At 37.2% G+C, this 18,091-nt stretch overlaps 1 protein-coding gene across 2 annotated transcripts in view; it reads right to left on the minus strand.

Moving 5' to 3' along the window:
* Window positions 1-587: 587 nt before the first annotated feature.
* dus3l (dihydrouridine synthase 3-like (S. cerevisiae)) overlaps window positions 588-18,091 on the minus strand; it is a 29,539-nt gene continuing 12,035 nt past the window's right edge. The window contains exons 4-15 of one of the 2 annotated variants that reach the window (XM_059972261.1): window positions 16,749-17,166; window positions 16,477-16,631; window positions 15,287-15,328; window positions 14,445-14,597; window positions 13,123-13,239; window positions 12,694-12,759; window positions 12,483-12,593; window positions 8,346-8,442; window positions 3,723-3,801; window positions 1,437-1,625; window positions 1,212-1,340; window positions 588-875 (exon numbers count right to left, since the gene is read on the minus strand). In XM_059972261.1, coding sequence (XP_059828244.1) covers window positions 803-875; window positions 1,212-1,340; window positions 1,437-1,625; window positions 3,723-3,801; window positions 8,346-8,442; window positions 12,483-12,593; window positions 12,694-12,759; window positions 13,123-13,239; window positions 14,445-14,597; window positions 15,287-15,328; window positions 16,477-16,631; window positions 16,749-17,166 — 1,629 coding nt within the window. In that variant the 3' untranslated portion in view covers window positions 588-802. Of the gene's footprint in view, window positions 876-1,211; window positions 1,341-1,436; window positions 1,626-3,722; window positions 3,802-8,345; window positions 8,443-12,482; window positions 12,594-12,693; window positions 12,760-13,122; window positions 13,240-14,444; window positions 14,598-15,286; window positions 15,329-16,476; window positions 17,167-18,091 lie in introns of both variants that reach the window. The other variant, XM_059972260.1, reaches the window with a different exon arrangement.

Consider the following 18,091-nt stretch of genomic DNA (forward strand, 5'->3'; position numbering starts at 1 on the left):
AACCCTTTCTATCCAAACAGGAACTTCATTCTCCAAAGTTTCCAGATGGCACATTAAAACTAACAGTGCTCAAGAAGAAATAGTAACTGCAGATTCTTCACTGACATGCTCACCTTATGCTGAAAGCCATACAACGCATACGCTTCCTGGAATAAGAACTTACGGACATTTAGAATGGTTCCATTATGAATTACCAGTGCCGCTCTACTCTTCCTTCTGGGATGTTCTTACAAACAAAGAATCCTCGAGGCCTCAAGAACTAAATTCTCCAGGGAGTGATATGAATATTAAAGGAAAGAATAATAACTCAGCTCCTCCAGCTTTAGCAATGTCCACCCCATTCAACTGTACAAATATTCCTCATCAAACAAAAACAAAGGCATCAGCTCCATTCCTCATAAATGACTACAAGTATGTGAATTTTGAACCGCTTCTGACACCATATTGGAAACAAAAGATCTTCATTCCGCATCCTCTCAAAGAAGCAAAATACAAAATTCGATGGATTGTGCAGAACAAAATGACTAAAAACCCATAAGTATACCAACTAAATTGTGAGCAGGTCTGGAAAATGAAGAATATAGAAACAAAGTAAATGAATATTTATTTAAAATCTCCAAAGATGTTGAGAATTACATAAAATTTACAAGAAGCCAGAATAATAGGCTCCATAATTCAGTAACTCTCCTGTTTGTGTTCAGAGCATTTGATTTACATGAGATTATATATAATTTCAATATGAATTCAATATTGACAGCATTAGGAAATCAGTAGAGTTTCTTGCAGCTTCTCTCTTTCTTGATTACTTGTAGGAATTTGCTTTATGTTTAGGCACAAAGGTAAAATTAGGAGGAACAGGTCCCAATAGCATTTCACTATTAAGAAAACAGAATAAAAGCCTTAGAATAAATATGTATTTTAAATTCATGCTTTCAACCACAAAAATCCACTCTCTGCTATGAAATGTATGAGAAGCCAAATGGGAGGAAACAGTTATATATGGGTTACACATCAGGGAGAAAACTTAAGAAAATCTCATTAGTGCGAGTTAGGCAATCAATGTGTGCTACACTAGAAATTGTTAAAATTTGGATTGTAACCTTAAATAATCTGTGAAAGGTACATATACACATTAAAAGGACTTAAACAACTACCTTCTAATTAAACTCATTTTAAAACATCTTCAACATTCAAAGAGCATACGACTTTACCTTATTTTGATCCAGTCACATGCATTTTGACTAGACATTAGAGTTTCCAAATAGTCTCTACCCAAATAATAAGGAGGTCTTTCATTGATTTTCTGAGGTACATGTTCCAGAAGTCCTACTGGAATATATCTGAACCAAACAAAAATGCAATGAATGTTACATTCACTGATGTTCAATATAACTCATTTAAGGGAAATTTAGTGCTGATTTAAAGATTTATTTTACCTGCATAAGAATGACAGCCACTCCAAGAGAAATCTTCTGCACTTCTCCACTCCTTGTGTGTCTGATCCCCAATGCTCTAGCCCATAGTTACTGTAATCCTGGAGAATTTCAAATCTCTCTTTTGAGGAAATATCCCAGTGTCGTTGCTCTTTGATCTCAGTAAATATCCACGGTTTGATCAGTGCTCCTCTGAAATTAAACAAACTCAAGTGTAAATTTCAAAGAACTTAGTCCTTTTGATTTTTACATAGTCACCTCTGCAGAAGCTAGACATTTATCTCCCAGCTACTATACAAACTATCAACTATTTACAAATGTATTAAGAAAATGTTAATTCAGAAACTCAGAAATTACAAATCTAAAAATAATGCTTTTAGAATCTGTCAGATAATATCAAACTGTCACATATAAAAGCAACACTTTGTTGCAAGTATTTAAGCTTTCTTTTGCCTTTCTTTGAAAAACTTAAAATTCCACCCAAAATATTGATTTAGGGTCGAATTTTACAGAAGTTAGAAATAATTAGTTTTCAAATTTAAGTAATGCTCTGAATATTAATCAAGTTTCATACTGTGGCTCTAATTTTACATGAGGCTTTGCTGATGATGGAATATGTTCAACAATGCTTACAATTGAAAGCAATAAATTAAAATCCTCTAAATACATTTTCATTTTAAGTTGTTATTTTTTAAATGAATTTTTTTTGTCACTATTCTCATCTTCAAAACAAAATATATCATTTTATTTGGGAGAACAGAGAACCCTTTAGGTGAATATCTCTGCAATGAATTCTAGCAACATCAAATATCAAGACAAACATGCCCATTTGACTTGCATTCAGACCATTTCCTTAGCATTCACTCCCTTCTACTGTAGCACCTAAGCCTCCCATAAAATTCTCTACAAAAAATACTTTTTTTGATGCATCTCCAAACACCTGAACATGGATATACATTGGGCACAGTCACACACAGGAACACTACCATTAGCATGTTTTCCGACAAGTCATGTACCACATGATTAGGAACTAAATTGCCATTCTTTATCGTTATTTGATCTAAATATTGAAATTCTCTATTCAACTTTTCTTGAAGAATTGGCACTATCACAAGATGGCAGCTCAAAGGAAATTTTGAAGAGCAAAATATGTAGTTACCACGAATATCCACTCTCCATAAAATCTAACCAGGTAAATCATAACCACACTCATGGCAGAAGAGTTGTCATAATACTACCAACATATCTGCATCAGTAATGCCTGCTCTCAATTTTTATGAATATATTGGAGTTCATTTCCAAGAAACAACACTACTCAATACATCAGAAGTTTATTTCAAACATCTACCTTGTGTAATTTATCCAACCTACATACTGTATAAAATCTCCCTTCTTTATCCACAGTGAAACAATGGAAGTAAACTCAGCTAAGTTCTGTCTTAACATCAAATTGTGTTCAACCAGAACTGCCAGATTCAGATTTATCCTAACACAGAACATCTTGAAGAGTACCTTAGTAAATGGGCTATTACTAAGAATCATTACTTACATTTTACTGATTGTTTCAGCAATCATCTTCAAATACCAGAACTAAATTCTCCTAGACTACAGGTCCAAAAAAGGAAATGAGAAGTGAACAGTAGCTCAAGGTCACAGATCAATTCACCATGGCAGAAGTCAGGGTAAAGGTCACAATTTCAGCAACAAAACAAGCCACTGCTAGAACAAGAAGCTGTTGGGGAAAAGCTTGTGCTTTGTGCATACAAAGGCAGGGCTGAATAAATTAGGTTGTGCCTGTCCTATTACTGAGGATAGTAATTACCACCGTGGCTGACCCAGATCAACAGACTATTCTTATTGACCTTATGTTGTACATGGCAATCACAGCATTTTAAAAGCTCTGCTGCTGTCACCGCAGCGATCTTTCTGGAGATAAAGAAATCTCAAGAGTTTGGGGAAAGATGCAGAAACCACGGAAGAACCTGTAACCTGAAAACCCTCATTCATGAAGCTAAGTGATATTCACTTATCTTTTCATTGTGGCAGCTTGACCACAACAACCTGCTGTTTCATAATGTTAGAACTCTTTTAAGTTCATTCAAAGTCTCCATATAAACTAAATCAGGTAGCAAGGACCTTTGTGAGAATTATGTTGACAGAAATTTCTTAATCCTAATTGCACAAAATGAACAAACCAGATGCCCACATGATTAACAGTGATGGTATCAGGGAAAGATAGTACAATACATTTTAGTTGAAATTGAATGAACATTTGTATTACTTACACACCTTGCAACCATAACTCCTGAGACAGCAGTTGTTGCCCTAGCCCTGTTGGCATCTTCAAATGACAAAATATCACCATTTCCTGTTAAACATAAAGAGTTTGTTTATATGCAACCTCAGAAATCAATACAGAATCAAGTCCAATTTCAGTTATGACCTGGATCCCCTTACATTTGCGTATATCCACAACAGGTCAGCAGGAGATGCCATTTCACTGGCTCTCCATTCTATGCTGGATCAGCTGGTCAACAGTATTACACAGGTCCTTGACTACAGCTCAGCATTCAACATTTACATTCCTTCCAACCATTTCACCCAGTTCCAAACTTGGGCCTCATGATTTAATCATTGAGCTAATAATTTGAACTAACCACTGATTTCAGAAAGTGGAAGCCAGATGTCCTGGATCTTATTGGTGGTTCCGAGAAAAAGCAGCTTCAAATTTCTGTGTGTGAACATCTCAGTTGACCTGCCCTGTGCCCTTCGCAGAAAGGCCATCCTGAAGGAATTTACTTCCTTAGAAGCTTAAGAAGATTTGGCCAAGTCACCAAATACTCTAACAAACTTCTGTTGATGAACTGTTGGAAGTATTCTGACTAGTTGTATCATTGACTGGAATGACAGTTCCAACATAGAGATTTGCAAGAGACTGTAAAGAGTAGTCGACACAACCCTCCCCATCACTGACAAGGCACTGCCCCAATAAGTATTTATCAAGTATCCCCACCATCCAGGTTATGCCCTCTTCTTGTTGCAACTGTCAGACAGGAGGTCGAGAAGCCTTAAGTCCCACACTACCAGGTTTAGGAACCTACAACCATCAGTTTCTTGAAAGGACCTGCACACCCCTGATCCTAGCTCAGTAATGGAACTTTACGGATCACCTCTTAAACTATCCTGAATTTTTTGCACTGCTTTTTTCCCCCACTTACTTCACTGTCTTGCATTATTTATGTTTAATTAATATTCTATGCATTGTTTGCATCTATGCCAAAGTCAACATAGTTAATCAAATAAACAAGTATATGTCTGCACGATTGCAATAAAATACATGCAGCAGCATCACAGGCACATAGCATCATATTATCAAAATTCACAAGAAAAAAACATGAATTATACACAAATTTTACAAGAGAAAACAATTACAGCAAAACAATATATAATCTTTGTGCAAAGTGATCAGTAGTCCCAGTGTTGCTGAACTGTAGTGGCAATTAGGGTTTGCTGGCTGGTTCAAGAACCGAATAGTTGAAGGAAAGTAGCTGCTCTTGAACCTGGTGATGTGGGACTTCAGAATTCTGTAAATGCTGTCCTATGCCTGTGCCTGAAACATGTCCGTCATGCTGCTGGAAGTTTTCTATTTCACTTGTACCTCACCTTATTTTGTATAGGACAATAAACTCGATTTGACTCAATGACAGGGCATTGGTGAAGTACAACAATTTTAACTCCCCATTGTTTTCTTAAAGAAGGGCACTACAGTAGTCACTGCAATATCAGGCTCAAGTCTATTAATGCTATTATCCTGAACTTAATTTCACAACCAATGAAGAATGAGATGAAATTGTTCTCTCCTGGACTGTGTGCAGGAATTTACATTATATTGTCTTTGGAGAGACACATTAAAAGATGCCAACAATGCAACATTGTCTGTGACATGGAAATGGAGTGCCTTCCAAACTGGCACAGCCAATCTAAATCTTAGAATCATGCAATTAGTTTGCAAAGCTCGGGACATAACAGAAAATGAGACTAAGATTGCAACAATTTCATAATGCTAGGATTTTGGAAAGCATTCCAGTTTCATTTTATAGAAATATTGTGCTATTGGTTTGTGAACTCTCACTTAATAATTGACTAACATGTGGAAAAACTGTAGGATGCTGTAGCTGATAGCAAGGAGAATGACTTTAAGCTACACAATAATATTGATCAATTTACAGCAAGTAAATCAACATACATGGAGGCAAAAGGTGTAAAGTAATGTTTTAGGTTAAGACCTGCATCAGGCAGATGAAATATGGCTTAATGCAGATTTTTGTGGAGCGTCCACAATGAACGGTTGGGCCTTAGACCTCAAAGTGCAAATCCAAGGATCCATGAAGGAGCAGTACAAGTAAATAAATTGACAAAGATGGTACATGGAATACTTGCCTTCATTAGCCAAGTCGGAGGTTACGGTATGCTTATGTAAAGCATTGGTTAAGCCACAGCTAAAGTACTCTTAGCAGTTCTGGTCTCCACAATATATGAAGAATGTGATAGCATTGGAGACGATGTAGAGATTCTCCAAGATGATGCTCTGAATTGTCACATTTCACTTATTAGAAGAGACCAAACAGAGTTGGGACCAAAAAGATGTGGATAATGTTAAAGGAGCATAGATAGATAGTAAGACATTTTCTCAGAGGGCATAGATTTAAGGTAAGGAATAAAAGGTTCATTTAGGAGTTGAGGAGAATTTATTTTTCCATGAGGATGGTTGGAGGGGGTGGAGGGGGCTGTGGAGGCTGCCCCCTCCGTTCACAACATTCGAGGTTTATTTAGAAACACCTGGACCTCCAAGGCACAGAAAGCTACACTCAGTTAATGGGATTGTTATGGATGGGTACTTCATGATCAGCATGTACATGGAGAACTAAAGGTCCTGTTTCAGTGCTATATAACTCTATGATACCTCAAGGACATAATAGAGCTTTGCAAAACTCAGTGGTACATAAATGTAAATTTTAAAGTGTTGATTCACTCCAGAAGTGGAAAATCAACTAAACTAGTAGAATATTTCTTTTCTTCTTCTTCTTCATCAAAGTTAACTTCCAGGATGCAGGACACGTCAAATTACTTCTCTTTCGTGCTTCTAGTCTTACAAGGGAAGAAACGTGACAATGACATAAATGTCATAGTGAACGTGTTTATTTAACAGCTGTACTAGTTGTTATTGAGACCAACTAGTATTGAAGAGTATTGTGTGCTGCTTCAGTTATTAATTTAGAAAAGGAGCATAAGAGATTCATGAAGATGATACCAGGACTGGAGGGCTTGAGTTATAATGAGGCTTGGACTGTTTGCCCTGGAGCATAGAATGCTGAGTCATAACCAGAAAGGAGGATATAAAATAATGAGGGGTGTAGATAATGGTGATAGTCATCCTGCCAAAGTAGGGGAGCCTAAAACTAAGGAGCACAGATTTATGGTGAGAGGGGGAAGAGTTAGGCAGCTCTGTTGGTATGGATGAATTGGGCCAAGGAGTTTATTTCTCTGCTGTACAACTCTATAACAAGATATATATTAACATCTTAACTGTATCAAGTTGCATTGAGTCAATCAATAGAATAAAGGCATGGAACATGATAGGAGAATCAGAGGATGACAGAGTGTGTGATTATTTCAAAACTCAAAGTATATTTATTATGAAAATAAACATATATCACCAAATATAACCCTGAGATTCAATTTTTTGCTGGCATATTCAATAAATCCATAATAGAATAAAAACCATAGTAGAATCAGTAAAAGACTACATCAATTTGCACGTTCAACCAGTGTGCAAAAGACAACAAACTGCATATACAAAAAGAATAATAATGAATAAGGAATAGATATCTAGAACATGAGACAAACAGTCCTTGAAAATGAGTCCATAGGTTGTGGAAATATTTCAATGGGACAAGTGAAGCTGAGTGAAGTTATCCCCTTTGGTTCAAGAGCCTAATGGTTGAGAAGTAATAACTTCTCCTGAACCTGGTGGTGAGAGTCCTGAGACACCTGTACTTTCTTCCCAATGTAGATATGCTCATTGATAGAGAGGAATTTACCAGTCATGGACTGGGTCATATCCACTAGTTATTGTAGGGTTTTCCATTCAAGGGCATTGGTGTTTCTATACTAGGCCATGATGTGGCCACTCAATATATTCTCCTCTACACTTCTATAGGCATTTGTTAGAGTTTTAAATGTCATGGTAAATCTTCACAAACTCCTAAGTAGAGGTGCTGGTGTGCTTTCTTCATAATTACTCTCACATGCTGAGCCCAGGCCAGGCCCTCCAAAGTGATAATGCCGAGGAATTTAAAGTTGCTGAATCCCTCCACCTCTGATCCTTCAATGAGGAATGGCTCTGGGTTTTCTCCTCCTGAAGTCAATAATCAGCTCCTTGGTCTTGCTGACACTGAATAAGAGCTCTTTGTTACGGCATCACTCAGCCAGATTTTCAATCTCCCTCCACTGTGTCAGTTAAGAATTGGATTAACTGGAATGGTGGGAGATCACCAGATGTTGCCACATGTAGATCCTATCAGCATTTTGAGGGTGGCTTCTCCAGGAACAAAAAATTTCAGATCATCTTAAGACAGTGATGGAGGATACTGTATATGCTATCACATCCTGTATCAAAAGTTGTTTACTTGCAATAATTTTAAATATGGGAGATTACTCCTCTGGTTTACTTTAACCACTTTGTTGTTTTCAGAAATTTGGAGTTAGGTCATAGGATCACCAATTATTTTATTGAATACAGAGAAGGCTCAAAAAGCTGTAGAACCTTCACTTGCTTCCAAATCTTAAGAGTCTCTGATAAAAGTTACCACAAACACCGCACCAAAAGGAAATAAAAACAACCATACATACCAAAGAGCAGCATTGGCTTAGCTAACTGAGCACAGTGATCAATATAATCCCAGTCTGCCAATTTACTGTATCGTTGTTCTCTGGATCGACCATGGAGCTAAGAAGCACAAACAGGAATCATTTAAAGAAAGAATATTGCAATCACATTCCAGTAATACCAAAAACTTACATGTATGTTTTAATATTGAAAGGGATTCTAAAATAATTTAATATCAATTTTATAACAGATGACAATATTATAGCTAGCTTATTCAAGAAACAAGTTCACTTTCCTTTACACAAATCATAAATTTTCAATATTTACAATCACCTTTAGTAAGAGAGAACATCCTAATTTCCCAATATTTCGGTGCAAAATCTGACAAGCACATAGGTAATGAACCTGAATGTCTCTTAGAAGGCAGACTGTTAACTCATAAATGAAGAAAGAGGTTTTGGGAGGGGAATTTCAGAGCTTAAAGCTTATCAATTCTAAGATTAAAGTCTTTACACCTGGGGATAATCAAGAAGTCAAAATATGAGGAATAAAGATATCTGGGAGTTCTTCAAGACCAGAGGGATAAAGCTGAAAATAAGGGAATAGAGTGAGGATAAGAACGAATTCTCATTCTATTTTTTTTATTAAAACTGGAGTGCTGGCTTAATCAGGAGTCATTCGGCACTGTGATGATGGGCAAGTGGAACTTAGGATAAGAAACAGAACACTGAAAGAACTCGGCAAGTCAATCAACATCCGTGGAGGCAAAAGGTGTAAAGCAAGACCTGCATCAAGACTGAGAGGATAAGGAAAAAATGCCAGTGTATATCCCCACAAGTGGGCAAGCATGAGGGGCAGGGTGAAATAGAGGCTGAACCCAAAACCCATGAAAGTTAGCACATTAAGAAATGGACAACAGAGTTTTGCATGACCTCATGTTTGAGGAAATCTGGCCAAGAAATAATCAATAATCAATTCTACTGACAATAAAAGGCACAAATGAGGATTTCAGCAAAAGGTGATTAGGAAAAAGGCCAACCAATTTAATAACTAGCAATAAGGGGCATCATTCTGATGTCTATGTGCTTCAAAACCTCACCCAGGACCAATTATGATGGCAAGATTTTGAAATAGTGGTACGGTTTCAAACTATTAAGGACAAAGTCAGCGACCAGAAAATTGTGTTTTCAGTATCTAGACCGGGGGTCGGCAACCCACGGCTCCGGAGCCACATGTGGCTCTTTTACGTCTGTGCTGCGGCTCCCTGTTGCTTTGGGAAATAATTGGTCAGTATTTAATTAAAATGTATTTTATGTTAGTTTGTTAGTTTTTGAAATGTAATTCTAAATTTGAAGATTATGGTGATCTTGTACAATCTAAATAAGACGTTGTGGCGACCCATTTCCTGACACATCCGAACCGGCTCACAATTAGCCAGCGTTCAGGCTAAGGGAGATAGCCTACGGGGGTTTGTGAGTACGTGTCTTTTGCAGCATCCGTGCCCATGGGGGGCGGGTTGAGGGAGGCTTAAAAACAAGTCTGTTTAGTTCGAATAAAGCTATCTTTGACTGCAGTTTACTGACTGCGTGTAGCACACCGCTACAACGTGTTTTTATCGCTGGCTGTCCAGAGGGGAGGTGCTGAAACGCTTTGTCGCGTGTCTGGAAGAAGTGAAAACTTTCCTGGGCAGCAAAGGGCTCACCTTTCCTGAGCTGGAAAAGCCAGAGTGGCTGGAAAAGCTACACTTCATGGTAGACATGACAGCGCACCTGAACATGCTGAACACAGCTCTTCAGGGGTAAGGACGTACAGCCCTGCACATGTTGGAGGATGTTTTGGCATTCGAGCGCAAGTTGACAGTGCTTGCCAGAGATTTACAGAAAGGCACATTGTCTCACTTCCCCAATTTGAGAGAGTTCAAACAAGGTCACGACATGATAAATTCGGAGTATTTACATTCTGCAATCATCGCAATGCAAACATCATTTGGGAAACGCTTCTGTGAGTTCAGAGAGGAAAAAAAACACATTATCCTTCCCGGTCACTCCCCTAAGCATCGATCCATCCCTACTGAATACGACTGCATTATCAGGTGTGAGTCAACCTGACCAAGTATGATAAATATTTTAATTGCCTATTATTTTACGTATATTCATATGTTTTCATTGTTCAGTGAAATACTCCTTTTATTTTTCAGGTTGACAGCTGGCTGACGTTATTTTTGGTTTGCTGCTGGCGGCAAATTTAAGTTTGGCGTTTTTCATAAATACAAGAAGGACTCAAATAGACGTTGAGTATTTTACTTAAAAGTAACCTTCAACCCAACGTCTTTTTTTCGGAGTTCAAAATGTTTTTGTTGCATGCAGAAATGTAATTTCGTTTTCTCTGCAGGAGTTCATCAATTTCATAAATGCAGCACATTATAGTTTGTTTATACATAGCATAAAGGCAAAACAAAACGTTGTATGCAGTGTTATTTCATTTTAAATGTCAAACGGGTTTTGCGGCTCCCAGTGTTTTCTTTTCTGTGGGAAACGGGTCCAAGTGGCTCTTTCAGTGGTAAAGGTTGCTGACCCCTGATCTAGACAGTTAGACAGTATCTAGCTATAGGAAATTTTTGACTTGTCTGAAATTGAAAGCTAGATATGTATTCTGTTAATTAAAGGTCAGTCAGGAGAAAAAGTGGATGAGATTCTATGTGTCTCTAAATGATGTCTTCCAGGTTGAAGAAGAGGGCGGGGAACATCATAAAGGACTCCTTCCATCCTGCGCACGGACTGTTTGAACTGCTTCCGTCTGGTAGGCGCTTCAGATCCCTCCAGACTAAGACTAATAGGCACTGGAGAAGTTTTTTCCCTACTGCGGTCACTTTGCTGAACAGTTAACTGCTGGTTAACTGTCGGCTATTACTTGGATTGCACTACTTGTATATATAATCTATATTTTCATTTATATTTATCATTATTATTGTTATGAGCAGAGAGACAACATCTGCCGGAAGTAAATTCCTTGTATGTGCACAGGTACTTGGCGATTAAAGTCTGATTCTGATTGAGCAGATAAAGAACAGAAAGAGGGTTAGGCAAAGAAAGAGAAGATATTGGATAATCAGACAGCTCCATGTAGCTGGATGTCACAGAAAGGATGTGAAGAATTATGTAATTGGCTAGACCTGAGTTCGTTAAAGAAGTCTAAAAGCATGAAGAGGATCAGATCCGTTAACTGATTGGAGTATGGATTCTTTTGGTTTTATGGGGTTTTTTATTCTGTGTTTTCACCGGTGCGCTTTGTCAGTTGGTTTGTTAGTTGTTTTGTGTGAGTGGAAGGAATTTGAGAGATGATGTTCTTGTTGCGTTTCATTAGATTTTTGTGCGGGTGGACGGGGGTTTGGAACATCGAGGTGGATGTGGAAGGTAAGCAAGGAAGTGCCGACTGCCTGCCTTTTGAATCACTGATGGGACAGACCTGAAAAGGAGCCTGTAGGTCCTGTCGCTTGTTGTTGCTGGAGGGTAGGCCTCTACACCTTATTGCATTTTGTTTCTTTTTGTGTAGGAGAATGGGGTGTTGAGGGGTTGACGATTGTATTGCTGTATTTTGTGTGGAGGGGTGGGTTTGATGCTTTTCCTTTTAACTACTTCCATAGTTATCTTTGTTTTGTGGCTGTCCGGAGAAAACAGATCTCAGAGTTGTATACTGTATATATACTTCAATAGTAAATGAACCTTTGAATCTTTTTGATGAATTTCATTCAGGTGACATATCAGATTATTTGTGATTTTGATCAGAGCTTTTTTGCTATTATGATATGGAAGACGCAGACAAGAACATAAAGTTTCCTGTAGGAAAATGGCAGGCAGCTGTCCAAATTATAAAAAATAAACCCATTCCACTGCACTCATGATTTACCAATACCAAGCTTGGCCATGGACAAGTTATTTGATTGAAATGGTGGCCTTCAGTAGGAAATTAGAAATACTGCTCTTGAAGGATTGAAATTCATCTCTGATATTCAATTAAATTTTAACAAAGCAATGAGTTTAGAGACTCAAATGTTATTTTAAACTAAACAGTGTAAAAGTAACAACTTTTTTTCTCACTAGTAAATACATCAGCTTAAAATAAGCTGCCAAAAAGATTAGAATGTTTGTATTGGTACTTACTGTAACCATGGAAAGCCCACAATTCCTAAGACTGGGTATTAGTTTATGGGCAATATTGACCTTCTCTTGTATACCTGTCCTTAATTTTGCTGTCACTGGTACATCCAATACCTACAGCAGAAGATGGAACAAACAGCTTCAGTTACTTCTGGAAAAGCAATAAATAAATTTAATAAGAATGAACTGAACTTCCACCTAAGTTACTACTTACAGAATTCATTCCTTTTACAATCTGTTCTAACTTGGTAACACGGTTCATTAGACCACAGCCCGCACCCTGAAAGAGAGGCAGGATTTGAGAAGCATTTTACAGAGAATAACATGTTTATTCATAATTTCTAACATGTCATCCTGTATAATTATGATCATGCTAGACTGTAAAACCAACTGGAAAAACTAATCTAAATCTCCACAATACTTACAAAGAGTAAAACAACCTTTCAACAGAATTAGGTTTCACAATTAAAGATTTGTGAGATTGTTTTAAGGAAAAATTACACCTTCACTGAATACAATTTATAACTAATGGAGTCTACATTTAGTGGCCATTCAGTTTGAGCAGATCTATATTTATTTTATACATAAAGCATCATAATGAATATATTAAACATTATATAAATAAAGCAACAAAGCTACTTACCTTCTGGTACACCAAATCAATTGGACAGCCAACATTGATATCAACAAAATCAACATCAATGGTCTGGTTCAGAAGCTCAGCACATTTTGTCATGGTGTCTGGAAAAGCTCCCTCTAGCTGTAACAAAGAAATAATTCATTTTAACTGCAAACAATGGTATACTACCGCTACTAATTGTATTGAAAATTCATTGCTAAGTACAAGATACTGCTTGTATTTTATTGGCTCCCGTTTATTTAGTTGCTTGGAATTTATGAGCATTCTGGAAATAACTGTTATGTCTTTGAACAGCATTAGGGTCTCGAAATGCAAATCATGTAATATGTGTAGTTCAGAACAAGCCCCATGCATGAAACTTTGGTGGAAACTACTGACAAATGGCAAAGTAAAGCCCCAATTTTGTGCCCCCTTCTATATTAGCTTTGCCAACAATCAAAACTATTTAGGATTTTCAAACCCTGACACCCAAAGCCATAAAAAAACTACCATAAAGTTTGATTATAAAAAGACTGAGTTTTCAAAAGCTTTTTTATAAATGAAATAATTTGGTAATTAAGAACATTAAAATCAATACAAATATTTAAAAACATATAGACACAAGAGACTGCAGATGATGGAATCTAGAGCAGGTCAGGCAGTAGAGGGAAATGGTCAAGACTCGTCATCTGGAAACAGATGATTAAAAACACACAACTTATTTTAACTCTTTCCTACAGCCCTGCAAACACCAATCAAATAAATGAGTTTATGGATCCTGCAGAGCAATCTCAACAACTACTGGATCCAAAGGCAAAAAGAATAGAATGCTTGTATTGTGGAAGTTTGGCCTTTTCCCTTGCTGAGCCAAGCGATGAAGCAAAGCTAGGAAATACAAGAGCATCTAGCCAACAATATTGGGACTTCTGCATTCATAAGGACCCACACACTGGTGTTTACATGAAAAATCCTACATTACTTCCCATAGTCAAATTATGACTTTTTGAAATGATGAGATGATGAGATCAGTTGGGGGCATTTTCTAACATAAGAACCGTGAAGCTGATTAAAGCACTCTCATTGTTAATTGTTCATTGATAAACATTCTTATTTTCATCTTGACATTTTCCCAATAGAAAAACCAAGATAAATGCCACATATGGGTACTGTTTCAAATACTTAGATATCTGTAGGTGTACGCTGGTATCCCGCCATACCACTAATACATGCCTCTTTCTAAAAGCTATCATTCATACCAATCAGCGATGGTGCAAAAACAGAAACACTTCATTTAAACATCATTTTATTAAGATTCATCAAAATACATAACTTTTGACATCACACACCTGTACTCCAAAGATGTCTTCTGTGTGATGGCGTTTCAACAGTGCCCATTCTGAAGACTGACCTTGCAAAAGGTTTGTACAAACTGCCATTTCCCCACAAGTGATGTCAGCTCCAAATTGTTTACAGATTCGGCGGAAAGGAAGATTTCCACACTGTGATGAAAAGAGAAAGATAGACCTGAAAAGTACCTTTCATAATGTCATACTGCTTCAATACATTTAGAACTTGCTTTTGGAATGTGGTGCTATAGAAATGGCTTGCAACTGAGGATGACACTTGAGGGGCTGGAAATTTATATTCTTGCAGCTGAACACAGCTCTAAATTAGATTGAACTATGCACTAGTACTTCAGAAGTATTTCTTTATTGATACCTCCTTTTGACTATAGGCATTTAGATGGGAAAGTAGATAGTTTCACTTTTGAATCCTATGACAATTCTCAATGTCACTCTCAGCCATTTAAAAGAAGTATGTTCCTAAGAGCTGCATTTTCTTTCATCAACTTAAATTTTTACAAGATTAGTTGTCTGCCATTGAAGGTCACAAACAATTAAATTCTTCAATGTTATAGATATTCCATTTTTATCATCAAACAAGCATGAAAATAACTGAATAATGATTCTCATTATACCTTAGATGATCATGGAGAAACCTTGCTTCATCACAGTGCACGATTTCACAAATAACATCATTTCATTCATCCCATTATAATCTCCGTCCATTCTTGTTTGGTCTTTCATATTAGTGATGGACTGACAAATCTAACCACATCTATGTTTGAACTTCATAAACTTCTAACCTGAACCACATGATGATTACCAGTGTCAGGAATATTACTCACCGTAGTCAGTGGTGCTAGATATAGCTTATCTCTGAAGTTCAGCTGAAAAATAAAATTAAAACATTCAAACATATTAATGATAAAATTAATTTTAAAATGTAACAAAATATTTTCAATGGAAACTATTAGATAGGAACTTAAACCAGCTAATGCAAAATTATCACACGACTGTGAAAATTGTTTTCATTCATATTCCAACATTAGTTGTTTAAAAAAAGTAATATTTGGGGTGCAGCTGTTGTTTATAATGATTGGCTATCTTTCCGCATAAAAGGATACCACCCTTCCCTTATATACGAATGCTACATGGAAAGGTGTATGCTTTTACATTACGTTTATTTGAAGTTAAAAGCCTCTTGGTATTTGTTTTTCCCAAATGAGAAAACAAGGGGTAGAACGGAAGATGAAATTTGTCCTTAACTTGAAACCTGTCTCTGTACACGTAGATTTTCTTAAAGGTTTTTTTTATATATACTCTTGTTGTCTTTGATCATCCAATACTTCATTCTCTCATACCCTTCATCAGCTACATTGTTTCCACTAATTATTCTTTTCATACGAATTTCTTTCACGTTTTAAATGTCCCTCATGTTATGCTCTTCCTATCCAGTGGACAATACCTCTCAAATACCAAAAGCAAGCTGATGCACATACACTTGCCTGCGAAAACGTCAAAGCCAATTCTCGCTTTCTAATACTGCTGAAGTAATTGTTAAGGATTTCCAAGCAGCACCTTTACAATGTGTGCACATTTACATGCACATTGCAGAAAGTCAGGTTACTCATAACTTGATACTCTTTGTGGAATGAAGTACAGTATATGGATTTGAATATAAAGTGTGATTTGGATATGGACGATACTCAGAAATAGCACCGATGGAGAACATCCTGTGGATGAGAAACAGAAGGGACCAAGGATACCATCCTCGATCATACAGCTAGGAAGCAGAATGGGAAACAAAGCAATTGAAAGAGGTAGATGGGTTATGTTGGATGTCAGATTTTAAGAATCAGAGCTGAATCTCAGAGTGGTTGGGACTATAAAGTATCATCATGTATAAAGTATATTTCAAAAGCGAGGAAAATGAACAATGTTACATCAAGAAAAATCTGATATATGTCCTTTAAAGCAAGGCAAATATATTGGTGAGTTTCCTTTCGCCAACTCAAAATTGATAAAGTTAACTTACTTGCTTCTTCTCACAAGACCGAAGCTTGATGATATCTTCATCAGTGACAACGCCTAATCTTTTTGCAGAGGATATTTGTTTGTCATCATTAACAGAACCATCAACAGCTGCATCTATGCCAGTACTAGGAGTGGTATTTTCTTCCAATTTGCTTCCTGGACAGGCAAAAGTATTTAGCAAATGTGGAATTACATTATCATTTGATGCTAAATAGTTTTCTTTCACGACTGCATTTGAGACACTAACAGCTGAATTAATCTCCACTGCCATACCTGTAATAACCTTGGTGGAATCAGGTTTCTCTTCTGAATGGTGTTTTCCTGATTCATTTTCTTCTAAACTGTCTTGTTTACATGATTTTTGTTTTACACTCAACCTTTTCAAATACTGCTCACTCTTGGGAAAAGGAAACTTTTTTTTGCGAAGGATATGCTGCAGTTCTTTGCTGAGAGTATTTTTCACCATCACTTTTGTCTCCCACGTTTTCATAAGATCCTCATTAATAAGATTATTGTTATCCGGCCCAATATGAGATTGTGCATAACGACAGGATATGCCGTATTGACATCTTCCATATGTGTCATACAAGTAACAATGGTCTCCAAGATCAGCAGGCTTCTGTGCCAAATATTTCGACACATCATGCAAAAATCTGCACTTTTCACCATAGTAACATTCTCCTGGAGGTTCCTTGTGTGTGGAGGGGGAGTGGGGGGGGGGGGGAGAGGAAAAGAAAGGCACAAATGATAATATATGTTTTAGCTTATCAAGCAGATTTTTAACAGCATAGCAATCACAAATGTTTAAAAATTTGAAATCTTAGGAAATGAAGCACTATGATCAAAGCATAGAGTATGTTTGTAAGCCATAATATCTTAGCAACAAAAGACACCTCCAATGCATTGACAATATTTATCTCTCAGGACACTTGGTTTGGCCCACATAGTAGAAATCCTTACAAAATCTGGAGGTACAAATTTCTTAAGCAAAAATAAATTATAAATGAACATCAGATACTTACCAATTTTGCTTCAGTTCATGAGATTTTCCTGAATGACTACAGCCCAGCATTCAACACCACCATCCCTTCAAAGCTAATCAATAAGCTCCAAGACCTTGGTGTCAATATCACCTTGTGCAACTGGACCCTGGATTTCTTTACTTATAGGCCCCTGTCAGTTTGGATTGGCAATAACATCTCTTCCACAATCTCTATTAACACAAGTCCACTACAAGGCTGAGTGCTTAGCCCCCTGCTCTACTCGCTTTACACCTATGACCGTGTGGCTAAGCACAGCTCCAACACCATATTCTAGTCTGCTGATGACACCACTGTTGTGGACAGAATCAAAGGTGGTGATGAATTGGCTTATGGGGGGAGATTAAAAATTTGGCTGAGTGGTGCCATAACAACCTCTCACTCAATGCAAGCAAGACCAAGGAACTGATTATAAACTTCAAGAGAGGGAAACCAGAGTTCTCTTTGGAGGATCAGAGGTACAGAGGGTTGTCAGCCTTAAGTTCTGAGGTGTCACTATTTCAGAGGACCTGTCCTGGACCCAGCACATAAGTGCAAACGTGAAGAAAGCATGGCAGTGCTTATACTTTGTTAAGA

This window comes from Hypanus sabinus, chromosome 6, assembly GCF_030144855.1.
Source record: "Hypanus sabinus isolate sHypSab1 chromosome 6, sHypSab1.hap1, whole genome shotgun sequence".
NCBI lineage: Eukaryota > Metazoa > Chordata > Chondrichthyes > Myliobatiformes > Dasyatidae > Hypanus > Hypanus sabinus.